Source organism: Ascidia mentula, chromosome 8, assembly GCF_947561715.1.
Source record: "Ascidia mentula chromosome 8, kaAscMent1.1, whole genome shotgun sequence".
Lineage (NCBI taxonomy): Eukaryota > Metazoa > Chordata > Ascidiacea > Phlebobranchia > Ascidiidae > Ascidia > Ascidia mentula.
The window spans coordinates 15,513,272-15,537,597 of NC_138573.1; the positions used below are offsets into that span (position 1 = coordinate 15,513,272).

Genomic DNA, 24,326 nt, shown 5'->3' on the forward strand with positions numbered 1-24,326 from the left:
ACTTGTTCATACCCTTCATTCTTTGTTTCAAAACCAAGCGTTACTATCACGCTGGTAAAATTCTACCTGAGCAGCAAAACGCGCGGTCTAGTCGCCCACGCCTCCAAATCAACACGTGTGTGTAACCTTTTTTTGTTGTCGTTTAACTCTTGACCTCATTTCATCGTCTGGAATAAACTCAAAGCACCCGAAATCCCGAATTGTTTGAACAGGGTTTCGTGACGTTTGATTAGATCTTTGTAATATGCCTCCGAACCAAACATGTTAAACGCTTTTAAGAAAGTTGCATGATGCTCGCGCTGCATTAATATATGTCTGCAGGGCTCAGAAGCCTTTTCATATTTAGTCACAATAGCGTGACAAGCACCTTCAGCCCTTAACACGCAAATGTCTTCGTCCGCACGCAACATATGACCCACGCTGCGCCAGTCTCGACAGGGCTCTGCACCGCTGGCACGTAACTGCAAGTAATCGCAATTACGCAGAAAAGGTCGCCAGTCAATGTTGCACAATTCGTTATTAAATTCTCCGCAGCTAAAGGCTGGAACACACACCAAAAAAACAACCGGAAGAGGGAATTTGTAATGTATTTTGGCGCAAAAAAAAAGCGACGCAACGAGGCAAATTGCAACGAAAAGACCTGCATCTTGAGTTTATCAGTACCGAACCTTTTCCATTAGATTTCAGAAACGGCACGTCATTGACAAGAGAACAGGCTCTGTCGGGCAAACGCCACGATGCGCAATTAGGCTGGCAGATATAAGCGCGATATGGGGATGGCAAAAATAATGCCTATAATAGCACTGAAAACACACATAATCTTGCTTGGCACATAATTGTCTGGGTGGTAAAAAACGGACTTGTAAGTATAAAAAGTAATACTGCAAAAAGATGATAATGATGATCCTACAGTGTCTCAATGTTTTCAACTGCTTCTTTAAGAAAGTTGTAATACTCCTTTGATCCAGGTGTTGTCCTAACAGCAAACATAATTTGGCTAAAATATTCTCATTTGGTACATATATAGGCCTAATGTTAAAGAAAGTTTAAAGTACATGACTGCAATGCTTGATGCTAGACAGCTGCACCAGTGTAAAAATGAGTCATGGTCTTGTAATTAAAAAGATAATCAATCTGTAATTGAATACAATAAATTCAACTGCTCCAAACAAGGCATAATAGGTTCAGACTAACAGTATCAGAAGTGCCCAAATTTCTTGCTAAACCAACGACACAATTAATTATCATAATTAGGTTTTTTTCCATGTATAAACTTTTTCTTACCAAGTCCCATCAAGGGGTAAATTTTCATCAAAACTTGCCAGCCAATCATTTGCATTGAGTGATGAAACCTAAAAAATTCACACTGTTTCCAACTAAGGCAAGTTTTAATTCTTTGGAAACAAGCAAGAGCTTTTCACAAGTATTAACTCTAATTACTACTGCTATTTTTGCAGCCAGGCATACTAATTGATAAGAATTGTTCTTCTGGCATTTAAGTTTCTAAAGTTTTATTCGAAGGCTGAGTATAAATAGACTGGCCCATATTGTTATTAACATTCGAAGGTTTCGACAATTCTGATCAACTACTTACTACTGTCCCATTTGGCAAAATAACCATCATTTGAACAGGAAAATCGTAAGCAGCAAGTGACAAATTGGCAGTTGAACTGAATGTGTTGAATTTATTGTCACGGATTTCTTCCAATGTAACCACCAGTGACCACGTACTGCAAAACACAACCAGGTACTGAGGATAAGTTGTGTTTAATCTCAGATTGAGCTTCAAAATTTGACTGTTATTCGAACATATATTTTGGAGCAATATGTCTGCATTGTTTATCAAAATATTGTTTCACCTGACAAACTTCTCTTGGAGAAGTTTTATGACGGGCGAACTCTCAAGAGCGGTTTCTCTAAGAGTTCGCCCAGAACCTCAGCAGGACTGGTCATCCAGAGCACCCCATAGCACCACCTGGTGGACCAATTTGTTTCTTTCAGCTGCCATGTTAAAAGTATCTTCAAAAGGAAGGTAATCCACCTACAAAAGTGTGGAATGAAAATTACAATGGACTGTGATTATCTAATTTAAATACATGCAAAACACTGAAATGTATTTTTCATTGTTAATGCTTTATTTGTACCTTTTAAACATTTCTAAAATTGGGCCAACTGTTTATTTGATAGACAAAAAACAGTGTATTGTATAAATTATAAAAAATACCTGCTTAAATGGAAAAAATGCTTTTTCTATTTCATGGTGTGCTTGCTTAGGGTCAATTTCATTTCTCCAAACTATTTTGTCAAATTCCAGTTGAATATCATTACCATTTTCCCACATTTTTCTGTAGAATATCAAATCAAAATAACAAACAACAACTGACATATTTTTATATTAACTCAATGTAGTAAAAAGGCCATTTCACAAAAAAATTAAGTTCTGCATGTTTTCTATCAAACAACAATATTTTTAGATAATAATAAGAAAAACAATGAATAAGATTGCGATGCAAAAATATCGCTACAATACAAGCACAGTGAAATTGCTACAGTGCATAAGGTTATGAAGTACCTCCTGTCCAAAATAGTGCCATCGGGATTTTTTAAATGCATTGGACTTGATGGTGCAACTTGTTGTAGTTCCATCAGTGGCAAATATCCAATGTCAACTTCCATGTTTCCATCACCATCTACTGTCTCCCATTCCATGTCCACATTTAATTTCCTGTTTGCAAAAAGAAATACAATATAATTAGTTTCAACAAGGCATTGATGATGGAAGTGAAATGCTTGGCTGTCGTTGACAAGCCAACTGATTTTAGCATTGAAACTTCAAAACAGTTTTTCATGCATAGAGATTATAAGCAATCCAGACACATTCACAATAAGATGAATGAAAGTAAGGTGGTGGTACTGCATGCTTAAGACATATGCCACAATTTATAATAATGCTTATAAACCACAAACCTAAAATATAGTCTTTGTACTTAAAACCTGTAGAAATGTGTTTGCAGTTTATTGATATCATAAAAATCCTGAAATGCATATGATGTGATAGAAACTTGCCGTTCATTAGGAACATACAGCTTGAAATCACGAACATGTGACCCATCTCTGGATATGATAACATGGCCCTGGAACTGGGCTGGAGTAAACCAAAATGGTTTCAGAGGTGGTCGATTAAGCTGAAACTCACAATGGAATCTGAAAATACGCAAAGTTTGTCGAGATGGATGGGTATGTACAGATTATATTTCCAATTGTTACATGATGAAGTGTACCTAAAATAGATATCAAGGTACACAGCATTTTCACCCTTCACCACAGCAACACCACCTTGTGGCGGGAAACGCATGTTGACAAAAGGTTGAGGGTGGAAAGCACGTAGGAGTTTGAGCAACACATGCTCCATCTCTGACTGTGGCGGCGGAGAGCTGCAACAAAAGTAAACTCTTAAATTACCTGGTAGGTTGGTAATTTAAGTTTACAATACTTAGTTAAAATGCTATGTATATATCATTACTGGAAAAATAAAGGATATGACATAACTAATATGTCATATTTACATCTAAAAGGATATTTCCATTGGGGGGAAATAACTCTTGCTTAACCAAAGTTTAACAAACATACTCATATATTGCAGTGTCCTTTGGGGCCCCCGACTCTTGCTTTGGAATTAACCAATATGTTTTTGCAAGTGCTGCAGACTGGGTGTCATGTGGCAGAAATACATTAAATTCCTGCGCTTGCAGCTCAATGCTTTTCTGGTTTGGACTTCTCCATTCGACCAAACCTTTGAACTCTCTAGCATACTTGAACTTCACAAAAAAAGCATGATCTAAAACGGTTCAGTTAACCTTAATCTATCTTACATTTGGTGCTCCAAATGAAGGATTCTTTTTTGTTTGACTCATTGTTGCTTTTACCAGGGGGGTCATTTTAGCTGTAAGTTGAAGAACTTCATCTACTTCTGGGTCATACGATCTTTCAGTGATCTCATATTCAGGGGCATTTTGGGGTTTGCTTATTGGTTCTCTTGCTATAAAGTCAAGTTTTGAGACAAATAGTTTTTTCAATTAAACTTTAGCAAAAAAAAACATAAACAAACTATTATGTTTTGCATGAATGACTACAACCTAAATAAACAATGAAGAAACTGGGGCATGGTCACTTACATATGAATTTAAAAAGAGCACTAAATTCCTCGGCAGAAATGACATGGTCATGGTTTGCATCAAATTTAACAAATAATTCCAGCTCATCACTTTGAAGAAAATCTTTTTCCTGAAATTGATTGCAACGTCATTATTGATAAAAATACAAGCCACTTGAAAATTTAAAATACCTTCACCTGGGGGATGTCTATTTGTTCCCTATAGGAAAGGTCACTTTTGCTGAACACAGCTGTGAGTGCAATACATATTGATGCAAACAGAAAGATTGAACAAATGTTTTGACCATTTTTGAACAAACCTGTTGACACAAGTTAATTTACTTATAAGTAGTTTTTTTGGGTGTAGTTGCAACTTACCAGATTTTTCTTCAGCTTTATTTGTCTTCTGCGCCATTCTTTCTAAAGATGACCAGGCGGCGGTTACGAACCATATGTGGCTCAATAAAACAGCACGTACACGAGGACAAAAAATGCCAATACCTTATTTAAGGGGCATATTGTTCGCGCTGTCATTCACGGGCACCGCCTTTTCTTTTTGTTTGCCGTTTTGATATATATTTTCCGCACGTCCACACACAAAGCGAGATCGATTAGTCGCTCGGCAAATGCATACAGTACCGAAGATTCTTATGGGGGCTTTCCCATTCCCATTGTGACGTCATATTTGATAATACATCGATGAAACATAAATATTTAACTCAGTTAACGTTTTTCTTTTCCGTACCAATCCGATCATGTGCAAAATTAAATTATAATCTGTTCAAGAATACAATGCATTTACTCAAAGAAAGAAAAAAAATTGAATGTACAAAATATCATGGCATATTTTGTGCAGCTTACAAGAAACTATGTGTGGAAAGAAAAAAACGCATTTGTTACCAACTTTGGTCGAAAACATGGACTAAAATCCAAATTATCTGCTTTGTTTTTGTCTTTTCTCGTTTCGTCACGCGCACATGGTACCCACAATGCTGTGCGCGTTTGGTGACAACAACGCTAGCGCCATGTTGATTGTTTTGTTCTTGGAACTGGTAGAAAGTTAGTATTTTTATCTTTGTAGATCTTCAAAAGTTTTGCGGGTAAAATGATAAACTTGATGCTATGTAATAAAGTGTGGAAGTGTTTTGTGCTTGTGGTCGAAACTATATATATTACTCACTATATAACGCTGTAAAACCTTTTCGTTGACTGGTTATGTAAATTTTCGCGCCAAAACTTTGCAGGGTTGTGCAACGTCTTTAGAATGCATATTGCGAATCAAATTGCTAACATTTTCTTTGGTAATTATTAAATCCTGCTCTAATTCTTGCTGCTTAATGTTAAAAAGTAACTGTAAAAAAGTTTTTTTGTTTGTGGTTACCTTTCTCCTAACTGTTTGTTATGAACTGGTTCCTCCTAGTTTGGGAGTGGGTTTGACAAAGTTTTGAACTTCTATCGGTAGACAAAGAATCTACGTAATAGCATTATTAATATTGCTGAGTTTGTGACATCAAAAAGTTAAGCAATGAACAATTTTTTGTGTTATTATCTTTTGCCCTAAAGTGTTTTTATGCTGAAAGAAAGTTAATGTTGGGACTTGTAATATTATTTTAATTTTTCTAGATGCGTTGAAAAGTGATTGTAGTAATGTCTTGTAGGTATTTGTAAATATTGTACAATGCAAAGGCCAAGTAACAGTGGCGGGCACAGCAGTGCTCTGTGGGACATCACGGGTAATACCTATGTAAGTCAAAAAATTATATTTTGCATTCATTGATATGTTTTGTGAAGTTCTACTGTTGGGTGTATTCCAAATTGGTAAAAAATCTTCTTTTGTCTATTTTTGTGAGTTTTGTGTGTCATTTAGCTTACCCAGAATCACATAATTGTGTTTAGGGTCGAGATAACACCTTTCCTTACCCAATGAATACACAACAACCAGGGGGAGCCCACTTACGGCCCAGTTGGGGTCAACCAGAAACAGATGTAAATGCCCAACAGGTAGGTTAATGCCATTTCTGCAAAAATATCTTTATGTAGATTTTCCAAACATTTGTGGTAGAATTTACATAAATCCATATATGTGGATAACCATGTATGTATGTAAGTTGCTCAAAATATATATGCCAGAGGATTTCCTTCTTCAAAATATGCTTATATACATGTATATATATATATATATATATATATGCAGGGTGTCGATTTTTTTCTGCATGTCGAACATCTTGAGAAAAATTGTCGAGCGTGTCGAATAGTAAAAATGTCGTAACTGGTAACTAACGCATGAGAACGACCATGATCACAGGATTCTTGTACTTGCATAAGTTTGAAATGCACGTTAAAATAACGTCAAAACAATTAAAAACCTTGCATGTTGTAGGCTGCTATGTCTCTTTTAAGGTCCGACTCAGATTGAATGAAAAATGGTACTTGTTTGGTAACAATGCTCCATGTTTGAAAACAATGGTTAGTTTTAGGTTTAACGCGCTTATTCACTGAACGTTAAAGCAAGTTTTCGCTGGTTTTTGCATGGATTTTGTCCAAAATTTAGCAATTGCGTTTATTTAGCAATCTAAACTGACAAATGTATTTTGGGTGGGGATCCCAAGCGATGATGCCATTAAGTTTTCAACACGTTCAGTTAAATACTGTTGTTCGATAGAGATTTGAAAAACAAATTTCTCCCCAAAAAGTTGTTTCGTTTTGAAATTATCGACTTATGCTGGCACCAATGTTCTTGAACCACTTTTGCCACCAGGAGGAAAATCGTTGCCGTCCTATCTTCGAAAAAAGGAAACTAGTGAGATCGATGTGAATGTTGCAAGATAGGCGATACGTTAGGCTAAATTGAGTAATTATGGACTTCTGGTAGATAACAATAGCGTTGATCTGTTCGAGGTACTGTATACCGGTCACCTAAAATTTATTCCGTGTCGAACAGTGGCGTCACGTGTCGAACATTTAGAATAGCGAAAAAGGCATAAATCGACACCCTGTATATATGTATGTTATATACTTCATTCAATTTTTCTAGTAAGCAGTTTTTTTATTTAGCAAGGACAACTTAGTTGCTAAATATCCAAACTTCGATTGGCCATCATTCACACTTGTTTTAAATAGACCTGTAGAAAAACTGAAAAACTTATTTTTGATGCTTTAGCACCCATCAGCAACCCTTTGGAAAAGTGATGCACAAAGTGTATCTGGAACCGGATTGGAGCAAAGGTCATTTTTAGGCACCGAAGGATGGGGTCGCGAGTCAGGTGGTGCCCCCTGGGGTTCAGACGGCAACAGCGAGCCACCAATGGCCGGCACATCAACCCTTCCGTCCAATTTGCCGGTTGAGAATCCAATGTTTTCGCATGAGCCTTGGTTGACCAGGATGTCTCCAGCATTTCCTCCAAACTCCGATGTAAATTTGGTATAATTCTGACAAAACCGCAGTTATTTGTCAAACTTTTCACAACTGTTTTAATCAAAACATATTTTGTTGCGGTGCAAATAGAGTATATATATATATATATACATATACAATATACTGTTTCAACCTATCGGGGCTCATCAGCACACCACCTTGTTTTTGAATTGTGGGGAAAAAGTATGATATGAATTTCTAGGGTGGAGAACCAAATGAACCAAAAGAAGGATCACAGACACATTCACCCAGTGATGAAACGCAAGAAAATGAAAGCGCAGGAGAAAAATTAAGGTTGTCCTTTGAACCATTGTTGCAAATTTTTCATCTGCTCTTCACCACAGCTTGAATGGTCATGCAGCTAAATTTTATTTCTGTTCTAATTCACAAAATGTTTTCAGTGGGAATTCTTCAAGCGAACATAATTCACCTGTGGAAGAGACAAAATTAGCAGCACTTGATGATCTCGATGATATTGCTACTGATCCCTCTGCTGGGCAAGATACGGCAACCACAGCAGAGGAAAAAATTGAAAGCCCAACTACACCCACTACTGCAGAAACACCTACAGGTAATGTATATAGCTGTAATTTGGTGATCTAATCCAGCCACCAATACCTTGCATTATCTTCACAACGGCTTTCACTGATGCAGTGATTCTACGGAAACTTGCCTGCGTAGTAAACACTGTTAATTTACTTGCAGATGCTTCATCCAGCACTCCTGCAGAGGAGACTGAGGAACCTTCAACCTCTACACAACAATTCCCAGCAGAGGAAACTCCATTGGCTCCTGCACCTGAAGCCACCGCGGAGGCCTCGGTTGGTGAGACTATCGACCAACTGCAGCAGATGAATCTTGATTATGTGGCGCAGCAACAGGTAGTGAAGTTATTCTTCTTAAAAGTTTCCCACAGACTGTCAAATGATTATACTCATTGCTTTACCAGATACAGACCTTACTGGTGAGAGTACATTAAATATGATGACATATTTTGAATTAGCATTAAAAATTAGCATTTGAAACATGCTGATGATTAATACATTAAACTGCTTTATTGGCTTTTACTTTTTCTGTAGCATCGAATATTTGGAGATAGATTCTTTGTTATTGTTTGCAGGCCATCGCAGCCCAATTAACAGGCTACCAACTGGCTATGCAACAGCAGTACCTCACACAACAAATGTTTTTGCCCAGTCCTTATTTTATTCAAGCACAACCTAATGTTGCAGCAGGTAAAAACATATTTCTGTACTGCATGTGAGTAGACTCTTCCACCGTTTTTCTTTTTTAATCTACCAAAAACAACAAACTATTTAAACTAGTAGCTGAATAAGAATTGTTTGTTGAATGGAAAAATAAAGTTTCATTCATTTGTGGAATGCTTGTTTGAATTCAGCCCAACAGAACACAAAGGCATGTGGACTTTTTATTTTGAATCCTGCTATTGTATATTTCAGGGTACCAAGACCCCAACACAGCACCGCAGTTTCCAATTATACCCCAGTACTCCCCATACGGTTGGTATCACCCTTCCTTGCAACAACAAATAACAACTGCTGTTTCTGCAACCTCGCAGCAACCTGGAACATCTCCTGGCAGCCAAGTATGTGTTGACAGTTTTTTGTGAGCTACAGAGACCGTACAATTAGGGACCAATCTGATGTCTTTAATTTTAAACGTGTGTAAACTGTTGAAACCATGTGCGTAGGGTTACAATATATTTGCATTTCAGGCAAACCGAACTACATCGCCTTCTTCAAGACCTCAAAGTCCTTCCTCACAGCAACAAGAATCTACTCCACAGCAGTCCGATTTTCTTGCAAACATGGCTGCCATGCAACAGTCCAACCTAAATACAATGGCCATGGCTGGTAAATCTCGTTTGAATTTTAATAGATTAATATGTTTGTTGTGCTTTATTCTCAATGTTTATTCTCATAGGATACCCTGTATTTCCAGCTGGGTATTATGACCAGTCTGGAGCACTTATTATAAACAACAGGGGTGGAGGTGGTCCTGTTCGTCTGCTGGCTCCAGGACCTATGTTCGTTAATGGGTCTCAACACAGTAAGTTTTATAGTTATGGGCTTTTAGTCTTTTTACCTGTTGTACTTTATGCAATCACATGCTTTTCTGCAGTTATGGCTCCACAGATGACTGGTGCAAATGGCAATGTGTACAGATTCAACCAAGCGCAGGCAGCACAACAGCAAGGTAAAAGAAACAAAAAAACAGTGTTTGTCGTTAGTGATGTAAGAACACAGGTTTACCTAAAATGAGCATTTAACACAAACTGTGGTTGTTGCTTTGCAGCAAATGCTCTGTATGCAAGTCAACAAAGTGTAAGTGGAGGAAGCACTCCCGTGCCATTGAGTCAAGCTTACAACCCAGCAGCAGGTCAGCCTGGTGGTGAATTTGGGAATGCCAGAAATGTCGGTAGTTTGGGAATTGGCAGCTTGGCCACCGGTATGAATTACACACATTGTTTTGTTATATGAAACTAGAAAATTGCCTGCATGATCTACACTACTTCTAATCTATTTTATATTTACCAAATTTAAATGCAAAGCACAGAGTTTGTAAACCCTTTTTAAACAAATTTATATATGCTTCCAGGCATTGGAAGTTCGAGTTCGACTCCACAGCGGCGCGACTCCTTCTCCGACTACTCCAAACACCCCCCAGGCAGCATGTCACAGTATAGTGCCAGCATGTCCCAATTCTACAACTCTCTGGGTGTTTCACAAGGCACTGGAGGCATGATGTCCCCTTCCCCTGGCCCCCTGAGTGGTCTGATGCCCCACAGCCACCATAATCTTAACTCACCACCCCCATCTATGTCTTCGCCCACAAACAACATGATGTTAGGTAAAGGAGGTAAAGTTGATCTTGATTCATTTTGAATCTTTAACCCTGTTATTATTTCATTTCTGCTGTTGAGAATTGCTGATTTGTTCTTGGGCAAAGGGATAGATTTGTGGAATCTTAAACTTGTGTCAAACAATATTTATATATATATGAAAGTGAAAGTTTATAACCATCCGGATTGCTAATGCTGCTATGGAATGGATTTTATTTTGTTGTAGTTTTTCTATCATGAAATAGAGGCTACTTTTTGTAACTGTTTTGTTGTATTTAGGTGGGAATAGCCGTATGTTTTCTGCAGCTCCAGGAGCTGAAGCAAAATATCGAAATGGTTCATACATCGCCTCAAACATCTGCGGCAGCTCTGGAAGCTCTTTGTTTCCTCCTACTAGAATAAGGTAGGTTTATTTGCCATTATTAACATGTTGCTGGTTATGTTTTGTCAGCTTTTATAAACTGCTATTGTCGAAAGTTAGCTGTGTTGTTAAGTAGACTGGCAGTCCAAGAATTTGACAATCTTTTTCAAAATTTGTGTTGTAGGCCACCTATAGGCAAAGATATGATGGTGTCACAAGGTCGCAGCAAGCTATTGGATGATTTCAGGAACAACCGACTTCCCAACCCACAGTTGCATGAACTTGTAAATCACATTGTTGAATTTTCACAGGACCAGCATGGCTCAAGGTAATGTCATTTAAGATATCTGAACAGGCTAGTTTTATTGTTGCCAGTAGTAAAACTTGTTTAATGTTTACGAGAGGGATGCTTTAGCCATAAAGACTGGAGTGATCTACTTGTCCATTGTGCCATCAGAATTGGCATTGTTGTGGGGCAGATGCTGATGGCAGCCACGTTCAAAAATATTCCGTAGACTGTAATCACCTGTTATTTTCTATGTTTTTTTTTAATAGGTTTGGTTTAAAAATGTTGATTTAGTAATATTGTATTGGCATCATCCTGTTAAAAACTAAAAGTTTTTCAGTAAAGTCATCACCATCGGGGGGGGAAATGCGGTTTTTCTCCAAGTAATTGACAGTGTTACTTTCAGATTCATCCAACAAAAGCTGGAACGTGCCACTGCACAGGAAAAGCAAATTGTCTTTAGTGAGATCATTGGCTCAGCTTACCAGCTCATGACTGATGTGTTCGGCAATTATGTAATCCAGAAGTTCTTCGAATTTGGCTCCCCAGTAAGCTAGCTCTTTCATAATGTTTTAGTACTGAGGCACTGGTCAGTGATGCTTTAAATGTCTGACATGAAACCAAATGTGTTTAAACTTGATCTCTGAGACTTTGTGTAACTGGATGTAAATACACCTATGTTAAATTGTAATCTAACGTGCAGTGTTTTCCTGTATTTTTATAGGAACACAAGCTTGCTCTAGCAAATCGTATTCGAGGTTCAGTTCTGCCGCTAGCTCTGCAGATGTATGGGTGTCGGGTGATACAAAAGGCTCTGGAATGCATTCCTCAAGAACAACAGGTAACATCATATATTAATTTAAATTTTTTTAGTTGTTACTTGCAGGGTTTTCATATTATCATTGCATTAATTATACAAACAAGGTACTTGATGCTCATGAGATATGATTAGTTGGATGAAATTTGAGTTATTTTTTGTGTTTTTGAAAATAGTGTTTGCCAAACAAGTTTTAAGCGATATTAACTTCTGTTTGTGTTTTGGTTATTCCCAAGGGCACAATATTCGCTCTGTTAAAAGTTTCAATATTAGTCCCAAAAGGTGCAAAAAAAAAACCTGTGTTAATGCTATGTCGAGTACAAATGATGTTCATTACCAATGGATACTCCTGACAAATACTTGATGTCACCTGGTTCTGATGTACTTGATGTTGTGAACAAACTTTAAATGATAGTCTTAAAAGCATGTTTATTCATCGTAGAAATCAATTGTTTCAGGTGGAAATTGTGAAGGAGTTGAACGGGCATCTGCTCAAATGTGTTAAAGACCAGAATGGAAATCATGTTGTTCAGAAGTGTATCGAATGTGTACCACCTGCACACTTGCAGTTTATTGTTGATGGATTTAAAGGACAGGTACAACACACATTCGTAAAAAGATTTCCGCTTACCGTATTTACTCGATTATAAGCCGCGGCTTATAAAGTTTTTTAACCTAATGTTTGTGCGGCCTACAATCGAGGGCGGCTTAATTATTTAATGTCACGCCGATATTTTGTCTGCGCTCTGTTTTTTAATGAAATTTACCATCAACTCGCTCCATCGTACCAATATGTTTTATCGCCCAAGGTTGTCAGCGTATCTGAGAAGTTTAAACTACAGATTTGTTGACAATTATTGTTGTAGGGCACCTTAGTTTGTCTTTAACATTAACATGCGGCTTACTTTCGAGGGCGGCTTATATTAATTTTTGAACACCTTCGCATGCGGCTTACAATCGAGTAAATACGGTATTTTAAGATATTCTTTTTTTTTGTGGGTATTTAAGTCAAGGCCCCAGCATTTTGTTCCATGCAATGCTTCATCAAATACTTCTTATTTACAAATGGCTAAAGTTTAGGTAGTTCATTGCTAATCTAAATTACATTGTTCTATGTGCTTCATAATTCTTACGCACTTGAGGAATGATTATATTTTGATGATTTCTGGTTGATTTTTAAGCATATGTACCAATTGCTCGACCTTCAAAAAATTTGAACCATTATTTTAATTGTCGAGACCCTTTAAATGTTTACAGGTGTAAGATTACCTTACAGTTAATCAACAAATTAATATAATCTGTATTTGCCACTTAAACTTTGTTAGAAGGGATTTTTATTGAAGGTTTACAAATGTGTTGTGCTGTTGCTTGTTTTTCACTTCATGTCCTGTGTGAGTTAAATTTCCCAACATTGTACTGGTAATGTTCCTTTCTGTGTAAAGGTTGTTGGTTTGTCATCGCACACTTACGGGTGTCGCGTGGTTCAAAGAATACTGGAGCATTGCGTGGAAGAACAGACTACTCCTATACTGGAAGAACTGCATCAGGTTCGTCCATACCAAGTTCTAAAAGTTTTCATATACATTCATGTTTGTTAACCTGATCCATTAACATAGGAGACTTATTTAAAACAGAGCTACGCAAACTATTTCTTTAAATTACTAAATGTGCCGTATCAGTCGTTACATGTTCAGTTCGTAAACTATTTCTTACACACCTTTTTCAATTGCTCAAAGATGTTGATAGCCCTTCAGGCTTGACATTTACCTATTTTTTATGTATTCAAGAATTTTATTGAAGCAACTGAAACAATTCTACCCATGAATTTGTCATGGGATTCCCCAGTGTCTCTACAACCTAATTTAAAAAACCTTGGTTTTCACCAGGTCTTCTGAATTTTGTTTAGTTGAATTGTATGCAACTGATGTTTTTTGCCAATGGATACTGCTGAAATATAGTGAAGTATACTGGTTTTGCTGATGCATCACATCTAAATGTGCACAACAATGTTGTGTTTGTAGAGAAAATGTTAAGGTACAGTTTTGTTTCTATTTCAGCACACTGAAATACTGGTGAAGGACCAATACGGCAACTATGTCATCCAACATATCCTGGAGCACGGCAAACCAGAAAACAAAAGCCAGATCGTCAACGAGTTGAGAGGCAAGATTTCTGCGCTGAGTCAACACAAGTTTGCAAGGTAAGCAAAATTATGTTTAGTTCAAACAATAGAGACCATATATGTGAAATATATTTGCAAACGTTTCGATTGCATTTACAATCATTAGTATTGTTTGCACTAAAGATTTTGAGTTATGCTGTGGGTTTGTTTCTCAAACTATTTTTTTCGTTGCAAAAGAAAAACTGTTTTCACATGTGCCCAAAGTGCAACTGTGTAAACCTGCTTCTTTCCAGGCTTACATTTGTTGTGCTTGCAGCACATTGTGAAGCTATCTTCTGCTAGTGAATGTACTTGTCCAATTGCCACATTGTGGTCAGTTAAAGCCATATATAGGTTGTGTTCATGTACAGTAGAACTCGGTTATATTGGATTCGATTAATCCAGAAACTCACCCATGTTTGCTGACATTAGAGGGGACAAGTGATTTGAAATCTTTTTCTTTGATGACAATTTCCCTATGTTTCGGATATTCCAGATTATTTTTGCACCAATTGCGAACAAAAGTTGCCTTTTTTCACATGTCATAATCTGGATTGAGGTGAAGCCTCGACTGCACATTTTTACACTAAACTAACTTGTCACCTTCACCCAATGCTTTTAGGGCACCTCCGGGATCTTAAAGTTGCAAGACATCTTGACTTTGTTAAATTGAGGTGTTTTTACTGATATTGTAACTACTCAATGTTAGACTAGAAACAAAAGTCTTCGAACTATCCAAAAATTTCCCTATTCCGGATAATTCGAATCCGGATTAACAAAGTTTTACTGTTTACAACACAGTTATGATTCAGTTTTTATCAAAACATTTTCTTTTTTGTCTCTTCAACAAAAAATATTTGTACATGTACAACCTAAAACAAGCCCCTAGTTGTCTCCAGTGATAGTTTGTGACACCTTCCTGCAGACAGTTCTTACGATTAATATATTTCCCTTCTCCTAGCAATGTGATTGAGAAGTGTGTGAGTCACTCATCACCAGCAAACCGTGCCTGGTTAATCGAGGAAGTTTGCCAAGAACCAGATGCACTTTTTATCATGATGAAAGACCAATATGCCAACTATGTGGTGCAGAAAATGTTGGATGTGGCTGAACCAGTACAAAAGAAGGTAAAATCCACTTACTGCATTCTTAAATACAGTTTGTACCAAGGATTTTGGGTGTGAACAGTAGTTTTAAAAATTAATACAAATCAAAATTTGTTGGTTGGGCCAAGTTTGAGAATTTAATCCTGTTTATGCAAATGTATTTTGGTCCTTTGTATTGTGTTTGTAGAGTTTCGTTGTAGATCTGAATGCTGGGTTTTATCATGTGGTTACGTTTGTTATGAACATTGTTTCTCTCTATTCATGATAAATTGCACATTTGGCATAGAACAGATGATTTGCGTTCAATCATATTTTCCTCATGTTGAGTTACAACAAGTACTGTAATAAATCCTATGTTGTTAGTTTGTAGAGGTTTTCATGTGATATGTATGATCACCTATGTTTGTAAGCATCATTGGTATCGCTTATCCAAAAGACTCTATTTGCATAAATGATACTGATCATTGAAAATTTGTGAAACGAATGACATAGGATATATTATATAAGTTGTTAAAAATATCTGCTACTAAGTCTTATTTGACAATAAAACTCTCATTTTAAGTTCGATACCGTAAATGTTATTTGAAACATTTTGATATTGTGCAAATTAAAGAGACTGGCAATATTTTCTTGTGTGTTACTGACCGACAATGTTTTTTCTTTACTCCTCAGCTTCTGATTCACAAGATACGACCTCACATGATGGCACTGAAGAAATTTACATATGGCAAGCACATCATCACTAAACTGGAAAAATACTTTCTCAAATCTTCATCGCAAACCGGAGGAATTCCTGGTACCTCCTCTGCAGATCTAAGTGCCTCCCAGCTTGCTACTGCAAACTGGGTGTTGGAAAATCCAGAATAATCACCTAATCTTGAGCAGAAAATAATTGTCCTTGAGCTCTTCTGGTCTGCTTGGTTGTGATCTGGTGTATATATTGTATATAGACTTCATTTTATTCTTGTTAAGCATTTGTTTATTTCAGTTTGTTTTTTAAATTGTCCTGAAGTTAAATTTCCGCTCCCATGCCCCTCAAATGAAAAGGCCTGTAAGAGTTATGTAAATACTTGATAATGCGAAGGGTCCAAGCTTGTTGCCTCCCAATTGCTTGCCATTGGGAGTTACTTGTGTATATAACACCAAGGTTGTATAGTGGCTGCACCAGGGCAATGGAGAAGAAAGGTGTATTTTACACTACTAAGCTGCCATAGGGTTTGAAGAACCCATGTGAAAGACATAGCTGAAGTATGGATGACCTAAAAGTTTTACAGACATAAAGAACGTATTCTAACCTAAAAGTAGCAAACTATTTGCTACAAACTTTGGTACCATCTAACAATGTGATTTTGCCGCAAATACTCGAGAAATGCATTGTTTAAACTGTGTCCAAGCTGGTCTGTTGCGATGGTCTTGGTACGGTATAAATAATCAAGATGGTAAATGATGATGCCTCCCCCTCGTTTCAAGTTTGTCCATCATTGAATAATTTTTGAAGCAGTAATGTTTTTATTTTTCTCGATTTTCTTTATCCTTATATTTCTCTTTATCCCCCTGTAAAAATTGTACATTTAGAGACAAATGATATTTTTGGTCAACATATGCCCCCCTCTTTTTCTACGCGTTGCAACATTTTGCATTTCTTAGATGTAATGCTAGCTAGCTAGTGGATGTAAATATGAGCGAACAGGTAGTTGTTGGACAAGCGAGGCTTGGACCTAGGTCCCTCGCAAGAGTGATGTGGTGTATGTTGTTAATGCAATTCGATGGATTCGCTGGCAATCTGTTATGTAATAAAGATGTTACTAGTTATAATAGTTAGATGTTCGGAAGAATGTTTGTAATTGGATAACCCAGCCCTCTTACCCTTGTGTACAAACTGTATATTATGCTGTGCATAGACATTGGACTTCAAAAACTACTGAATTCTTTCTACTTGTTATCCTTTTTCCTTCTTGTACAAAACCACATATTGTCACATTCCCTCACCGCCTCTTTCAGTCATAGCTTGTTTGGCGTCCAGTACAACCCTTTCCTCTTTCTATTACCCAAAGATACGTTACACCCAGTACTCGTTGGGCTCCCGGTTTGATCATAAAATATTGAATAAATCTTTGGGTGGCTTTGTTCCGCAAATTAAGAAGGCGATACATTGTTCATAAACTGTTGATTGAAACAAATTTGAATTTTTTTCCACCAGCTCCGTCCTGATGTTTATTGTAAATAGTTAATTCACTCTCCTTGCTTTTAATTCCTGAACTGCCTTTTGCTTTTTACTTGTGTAGTAGTGCTTGTTGGGCAGTTCATTTTATTGCTAGACTGAATTCGTGCAACTTTGTATTTCATCACTAACTCTCGGTGATATAGCCACATAACTGGTTAAATTAAAATTGCTCTTTTGGGACAAAAAAAGCAAACAAATAATTTGACAAAGCCTAACTTTTGGTCTGTGTGATGTACATAATTGTTTCTTTTCGTTTTTAGTTTGTTCAACTTTTATTCTTATCACGACCATGTGAAAGCGTAGAAATTTTACAACAAATAAAACTTCTCAGTATGTTTGTTGGTGTGTATGAAGCTACAATGAAAACTGAACAAGTTTTGGTCAGTGAACAGAGAATTGAACAGTGTTAAAACGCAAAATCGCCTGTTATGAGGCTGCAAGTGCCATCACCTGTCAAAAAAGGTGGTCACCTAAAGTTAATATCTATAGGCCTGGTTTGGGGTAAGCGTAGTTCAGAAATATGCTGTTGATTCTCGTAATTTGCACATTTGGGTTTCAAGCTAACATGCAAAAGCCGGGGGTGGTTTAAACTGCCGGTTACCATGATTTCCAAATAGGCGCGATAGGCCAGTGACGCGGAACCGACCAATCAGAAGCGAGGAAAAATCACAACTCGATCAGCGCAAAACGAAACGAAGAGAAAACCGGCCAACTCCCGCTTGGTTTCTTCAAGTCATAACCAGGGATGCGAATGTTAGTGCGTAGAGCGGTGCTGACAAACAACACTTCGGAGTGCAGTGGTAGTGGTAGTGGCGTAGACATTGATTGAAAATACGGGTCGAATATCGCACAATATAGCGTAGGTTGGTTATAACCTTATGGTGTCTTAGAAACAAACACTTTGCAGGTATTTTGCGTTTTTTAGCTTTGTTTGGATTGGATGTGCTGTGTGTAGTATTTAGTTACAAGATTTGTAACAGTAACGTATCATATGCCATTGTTAGTATGTTTGCGAGATGTTGATTGTCAGGCATGATGTTGTCACGCTATGACCGGGTTTGCGTATTTTGCAAGTTAATTAGTTGGGCGAAACTTGGAACGGGACAGATCCCGTCAAATTGTCGCAAGAGTTTCGCGAAAAACGCCGTCATTGTGTTGCCATATGTCCCAACTTTGCGTTTGTGTATCTAAAGAGATTGCTATACTTATGTTATACTCACTGTATTCTGCATAGAGCGAGACATTTTGAATAGAAAGCTGCCATTTTGTTTACCTTGGACGCGAGACATGAAAACCATAAAACTAGTGGACAATCACTCTTTGTTTTTAAACTTAGGTTGTTTAAGTTTAAATGGAATTTAAAATTACTACTGCATACTTTTGAGGAATTAATGAGCCATAAAGAGTTGACACTAAATGTTTAAACAATAGTTTAATTGCTAAAAACAAAAGTTAGTTTATGATGAAAAAATGTTCTCAGAGGTAAAGTTAACAATTGTTTATTTGATTTGACAATTGTTTATAGTTTTGGCACTTTTGATGAAGATGCCACAGGCCTGATGAACTCTTGTCTGTGGCACAGGAAATTTTGGCTTTGTGACTTAATTTAAATTGGAAATGAATTGCATGGAAACACACAATTCCTTTAAAAAATCCTAAATGCTTCAACAAAATGACTGATAACAGACCCCCGGATAGAGGTAGGGGTCGAGAAAAATGCCCGGGTTCCAAATCAGCTAGGAAAAACCTTTTCGGTCGCGATCAAGCAATTGGAGACAGTCATCTTGCTCGAGAAATGGAGGAGATGCAACAAAGGGAAAATGAAAGGTTTAAGGAGCGATGGAATTATGATATCACAAGCGATAGCAAACTACCAGGACGCTATGAATGGGAAAAGCTTTCGGAGTTGGATTCCCCAGGACACTCATTGTTGCACATTCCTCATCTGGAGGACAAATCTAAAGGAGATGCATCATCTGTACCTGGATGCAGTTCCAAGAAACTGACCGAACATGATTCATCTACAGACAACTTGCAAAAACCAGAAAAGTCAACATCCACCGGTGAGACTGTCCCAAAGAGAGCAAGGGACCCTTCGCCTGATGGTAAGCTTTACAACCATGCACTGCTGTAAATCAAATGTCACACAAAAGTTATAAAGTCATTTGTTCTTACATGTAAGTCATGAGTGATTGCAGTAAAATTTTATGAAAATTTTATTTGTCCGGAAGGTTATGGTCTAAAAATGCACATTCATGTACCTTTTACAATTATGACTTGATTATTAAGGTGGATTTGAATCAAACCCATGTCACAAAAAACGTTCTGGATTGACCAGTTTATATTAACGTTCAAACAACCCGCTACTTTCTAACGCGCCAGGGCGTAACCGATCGTGTGAACGCCGGGTAAACTCATCCAGCTGGTAATGCCTTTCTTTAAGTAGCGCCGCCTCTTTTGCACGCCCAAGCGCCGAAAAGTCGCAAGCTGTGCATCATGCTGTGTGATATGCAGTTTAAACGCCCGTGGTCAAATCCAGGTCGCACACATGAGAGATAGGTGCAAAAATCAGAAGCCATGACCTCCCAAAGCTGCTTACGAACTCCAATGGTTTGTTTGCACTTTTTAAGTGTGGATATACATCCAAATATCCGCAATTACATCTATCAAAATACGTCCTGTTGCTGAATAGAAAGCGCTTGGTGTAAGTTACCACTGCACTCTATCTAAACATGTAATACGTTTGGAAGATTATGAAGCTTTATGGTAAAAGTGCGATGACCAATGCATAAGCGTTTAGCTTAAAAAGACGCTGTTCATTTGTTTGTATAAAAGTGAAGCAATAGCCCAAGCTGTACCGCCGTACTGTTAGTGTGCCTTCGTAACCGAGCAGTTGCCAACAAGCGTAGGCTTGCACTTCGTGTGAGCGTCGTAGCAAATTTGCGTAGTCAGGTCGTCGATGCGCACGTGTTTGCCCTCTCCGCTTGGTTGGGCTTACTACACGCTGGCGTTGCCAGGTAACGTTTCATTGAAAGCGTGTTGGTCGCCCATGTTTGCCCACGCCTTTTTAAAGTGGCGTTGGGACGCTGATGACGACGAATTTCCCGCTGATCCAACTTTTACCACACACAATTTTAATGCCTGGTCGAGACTACCCACACATTCGCCAGCTACCATGGTTGTTTGTTACTTATATATTCTAATTAAATTGACCGTTTTTATATTCCAACTAGAAATTAGGAAAGTCGTGCGAGTTAGTGGTTGACCAAAAACACTGTCGTACTGCACGCAGGTTTTAAACTCCCAAGATGAACGACATTACTAAATTGTTTTCTGTCTATATACAATCACCTCGACAACCGCTTTGATAAAGACCAAGACACATTTCTATTTCCCAAGTGCAACCGTCTTGTGTTATCTGTAACTACATAATAACTGCATTAGCTGCAATGAGTAGCTACATTAGGCGGGCTAATATGTAACTTAATTTACCGTATTACGCAGTATCGGCTAAATCTGTATCAACAATACATCCCAAGAAGGGTAACTTCGGAACTCTTGTTGTACACAGGTGACCAACCACCAGCCAAATCTCCACGCAGGTGAGATAGCGGCTAACCATACCCTGGATACTCCTACATATGCGACAGCTTCTCACAGTCCTGAGCCATCGCTCTACGGCACAGCAAGCAAGCATGGCTTCTCTCCTAGAGGTGTGCACTGTCGGTACGGGCTAGTAAACCCATACTTGCCACATTACTATACCGCGTCCCTTTTTGATGTACTGTACATATACGCACGTACATATATACTAAACAGTGTGTCAGGCATTAACTTGCCCTGTGTGATATGTAATTTTGTGTGCGTTTGTTTCCGCATTGTGCGTTCGTATACAGAGGCTGTGACCTGACTTTGGACGACTGATCAAAATACCTAAAATCGTTCCAAACCCGAACCACTCAAAGCACATACATACACACCAGGATTGCTGATATTATGTAGTAGATTTACATACATATGCAATGCACGCGGATCAGTGATGCGGACGCAGTATCAGTCGCCTGCGCCGTTCTTTTGCGCCCCTAAGTTCCCTCTATCAGTGTTGTACTTGTACAAGTAGCGTTTCATGTCTTTGCTGTTTTGCACTCAGCGCCGCCTTGCTCTTAAAGGGCACCGACGCTCGCGGGCTGGTACAGTTCGAGGTTAAGATCAAATACATTTTAATCAAAAATTAGTTCCTAACATTACAAACGAAACATATTGTTGTGTTTTTCTAAACCCAATCTTACTAAGGTTTCTATAGTTTGGTTTCCGAAACCCCAAGTTAATACCACTGTCTTGGTACCGCCAACTATTTACCCATTTTATATATAACGTTTTATTATGAGCAATATTCAGCTTTTAGTCTAAAACCGTCCACGTAATTTTATTCAGTAGGTTTTATTGAACCGTTTCCGAATATAAGGGCATAGTACCAAATAATAGGGTTGGCAATGTGGTTGCTCGCATAACAACATAGATAGATTTGCTCCTGTAATAAATCAAGCGACGTTTTTTGTGCCGTTTTGCGTTGATCATTATTGAATACCATGCTTGTTTATACCTTTTCCGTTCCCTTTGGTATCATCGACGTTAATTATTAGTCGAATTTTGATAATAATCAAATGGTCATACATTTAATTTATTTAAAACGCAAAATATGAACTCTTCCATAGCGCGTTCTTATGAAACTCTTTTATCCAGCGATTGCCACGAAGTGCAGTATTGGTAGAAAGCACAGTGTTGAAGCGATTTCTGTGACGTCATAGTGGGCTTTTGTTGCACACCTGTGACTCAGCATTACCTGGCGCGCAAAATATCTCAACCACAAACCCGCATGATTATCCGTTTTTAGTCTCCGCTCGGTTGTGCTGTACAGTGCCCGCGCTTTTCAAATCACATATAAATCCTCATTGTTTTCTTGGCTTTTCGCTTGTATATCACAGTGTAGCCCTGTTGTGTTTAAGAAACCGATAAAGATACATTTCTTTAAACAGAATAGTGCGAGATTTTTTGATTTTACACGTTTTTACTTTTAACTCTCCAATGAAATCACCCTTTGTAATAGACGCCACCTTATAGATTAACTTCCGTAGCATCTATTATCAACCCCCCACAGTGTTATATATAAAGCTACCGCAGAATGGTCGTCGCATACATTGCATATTCGCACCGACAAGTTTTCAGTGGGAACGATCATTCCGTGTGCATATAGGTGTATCACAACCGTACAAAATATATATATACACGGCACGATAAGGTCGAATCAAAATGATCCTTTAAAATTCACGCGGTTTAATATTGCAAACAGATATGTACGTGTGTATTTCGAGAGTAATTAACCCATATCGGATGATCGTCACTGTGATTATGTGTGTTTTTTTTTGTGGCGACTGTGTCGTATCCAATATGTGCCCGTTGCATACGCTAAATAGACGGACGTGCTTTTACATGCACAAAACTTCCCTTGTCCTGTGGTGTGGTAACCGGTGATACGATGTACGTATTGATAAGAAGGAACTCACGCAACAATCAATTGATGCTGCCTTGAGCCGAAACCTTTCAAAAGGGAAATTTCGGTAACAGTTCTGTCCAGCGCGGGTTCACCTCGGTGTGGAAACTGTTCTGGGATGCTGGGTTGCCATACGCCAAGGCTATGGCGATATAGCAGCTGTGCCATTAGTGACACTTCCGAAGCTTCCAAATCCCACGAAAGCTGGTGTTTTATCCGGCCATTTTCAAGTGAAGCACTGCAGTTTTGTATAGGTTTATTAACACAAGAAATAGGAACCGAATTGCAATAAGATACTGTTGGTTCGCACATAGATTTGGCCTAATGCGTTTTTTGCAGTGGAAAGCGACTATGTTGTTTGCGAGGTAGTCTACTTACCATTGCTGCAAGTAAACCGAAACGCCGTTCCGTTAAAGGAATTCTTGCCGGTGCGGCGTTTCGGCAAGAATTTAACGTATGGCGGGTCGAAAAACAGACTTTTTTTGACTTTCAATCCTGCTACTCACCCCAAAAAACTTAAACATCTCCGATGGAAGTCCCAAGGTCGTGGGATTAAGTCAAGGTAATAAACGGATGAAAAATCGTTTTACCCTTCAATGAAAAACAAATTTTGATTACAAGTTGCTTGTTTTTACTCGTAAAGACTTGGGTGGCTTTTCGGTCCGCTATCTCACTGTAAACAGACCTGATAATACGGCAATGCTGGGTATTGTTCTCTTCCCAAGTCTGAATACGTCGATTTAAAGCTTCAGGAAGCACTGAACATTGTATTGGAAAGGAAGTAGGATATCCAGGCTTACCATACATTAAACTAATGGCGTTCCTTGGGGCCATGTCCTGCCTAGATGTGCAGTTTTCACGCACTTGATAAGCACACGAAATCGCAATGCGCTGGGCTTTACCGCTACCATGCGGATTTTGATATGAATAAAATTAGTAACGACACCAATGAGCTTGTTTTGTAACATCCAGAATATGCCTGACACAATCAATGTCCACCACAACGATCATCGTAATAAATCGCTTTACATTATAACTATCCTGTGTATATTTATTTTATTTATGCTATATTTTTGGCAAGTTGTAAAAGTTTGAGCAAACTTAGCAGCTAGATTTAACCACAAAAGTAAATCATTTTACTTTAGCGTAGGGTGCGCTTTTCCTATCACACAAACAAGTTGTAAACTTATCATATTCATGATCTGAAATGATAAATGAGTTCGAAAAAAAGTAATTTCCTGCGTGTTGCCACAATATCCCACTATAAACTCTACACAATGTGTTTCGGCAACATATATATATATTGGCAGAAAACACACACTTTTCTTTCTAAATCATAAAAATGTAAAGTTTAACCTATGGCACTACAGTAAATGTCACAGAAAATAG

The 24,326-nt window shown here is 38.1% G+C and overlaps 3 protein-coding genes across 6 annotated transcripts; 2 read left to right on the forward strand and 1 right to left on the reverse strand.

Moving 5' to 3' along the window:
* Positions 1-570: 570 nt before the first annotated feature.
* On the reverse strand, positions 571-4,770 carry LOC145911285 (selenoprotein N-like). 2 transcript variants are annotated; one of them, XM_082998575.1, is made up of 13 exons: positions 4,532-4,770; positions 4,352-4,473; positions 4,176-4,284; positions 3,873-4,039; positions 3,631-3,818; positions 3,282-3,434; positions 3,067-3,204; positions 2,573-2,725; positions 2,225-2,345; positions 1,860-2,041; positions 1,595-1,730; positions 1,285-1,352; positions 571-976 (listed from the first exon to the last, which is right to left on the reverse strand). In XM_082998575.1, exons 1-13 carry the CDS (start codon positions 4,566-4,568, stop codon positions 907-909), a joined length of 1,644 nt encoding a protein of 547 aa, XP_082854701.1. In that variant the 5' UTR covers positions 4,569-4,770; the 3' UTR covers positions 571-906. The 2 variants fall into 2 exon arrangements, with proteins under 2 accessions (XP_082854701.1, XP_082854700.1); XM_082998574.1 differs by having other exon boundaries at positions 4,346-4,473.
* Positions 4,771-5,774: 1,004 nt separating this feature from the next.
* On the forward strand, positions 5,775-17,723 carry LOC145910415 (pumilio homolog 1-like). Of its 3 annotated transcripts, none has more exons than XM_082997533.1 (22): positions 5,775-5,897; positions 6,050-6,154; positions 7,314-7,565; positions 7,771-7,862; positions 7,970-8,139; positions 8,274-8,449; positions 8,689-8,803; positions 9,029-9,174; positions 9,304-9,442; positions 9,513-9,638; positions 9,711-9,785; positions 9,885-10,037; positions 10,188-10,448; positions 10,711-10,834; positions 10,977-11,120; positions 11,485-11,626; positions 11,803-11,919; positions 12,354-12,491; positions 13,338-13,442; positions 13,953-14,095; positions 15,018-15,183; positions 15,835-17,723. In XM_082997533.1, exons 1-22 carry the CDS (start codon positions 5,832-5,834, stop codon positions 16,027-16,029), a joined length of 3,150 nt encoding a protein of 1,049 aa, XP_082853659.1. In that variant the 5' UTR covers positions 5,775-5,831; the 3' UTR covers positions 16,030-17,723. The 3 variants fall into 3 exon arrangements, with proteins under 3 accessions (XP_082853659.1, XP_082853660.1, XP_082853661.1); XM_082997534.1 differs by having other exon boundaries at positions 10,188-10,439; XM_082997535.1 differs by having other exon boundaries at positions 9,531-9,638.
* A 1,158-nt stretch (positions 17,724-18,881) lies between these two features.
* On the forward strand, positions 18,882-22,890 carry LOC145911365 (uncharacterized). The gene is made up of 2 exons (XM_082998685.1): positions 18,882-19,491; positions 20,958-22,890. The coding sequence occupies exons 1-2, from the start codon at positions 19,059-19,061 to the stop codon at positions 20,990-20,992; spliced, it is 468 nt and encodes a 155-aa protein (XP_082854811.1). The 5' UTR covers positions 18,882-19,058; the 3' UTR covers positions 20,993-22,890.
* Positions 22,891-24,326: the final 1,436 nt, after the last annotated feature.

Excerpts from the sequence above, each read along its gene's own strand:
- LOC145910415 (XM_082997533.1), top strand. The coding sequence starts at position 5,832 with ATGCAAAGGCCAAGTAACAGTGGCGGGCACAGCAGTGCTCTGTGGGAC. Across the intron at positions 13,443-13,952 it reads TACTGGAAGAACTGCATCAG|CACACTGAAATACTGGTGAA; the intron begins GTTCGTCCATAC and ends TTTCTATTTCAG. Across the intron at positions 15,184-15,834 it reads CTGAACCAGTACAAAAGAAG|CTTCTGATTCACAAGATACG; the intron begins GTAAAATCCACT and ends TTTACTCCTCAG.
- LOC145911365 (XM_082998685.1), top strand. The coding sequence starts at position 19,059 with ATGACTGATAACAGACCCCCGGATAGAGGTAGGGGTCGAGAAAAATGC. Across the intron at positions 19,492-20,957 it reads AAGGGACCCTTCGCCTGATG|GTGACCAACCACCAGCCAAA; the intron begins GTAAGCTTTACA and ends TGTTGTACACAG.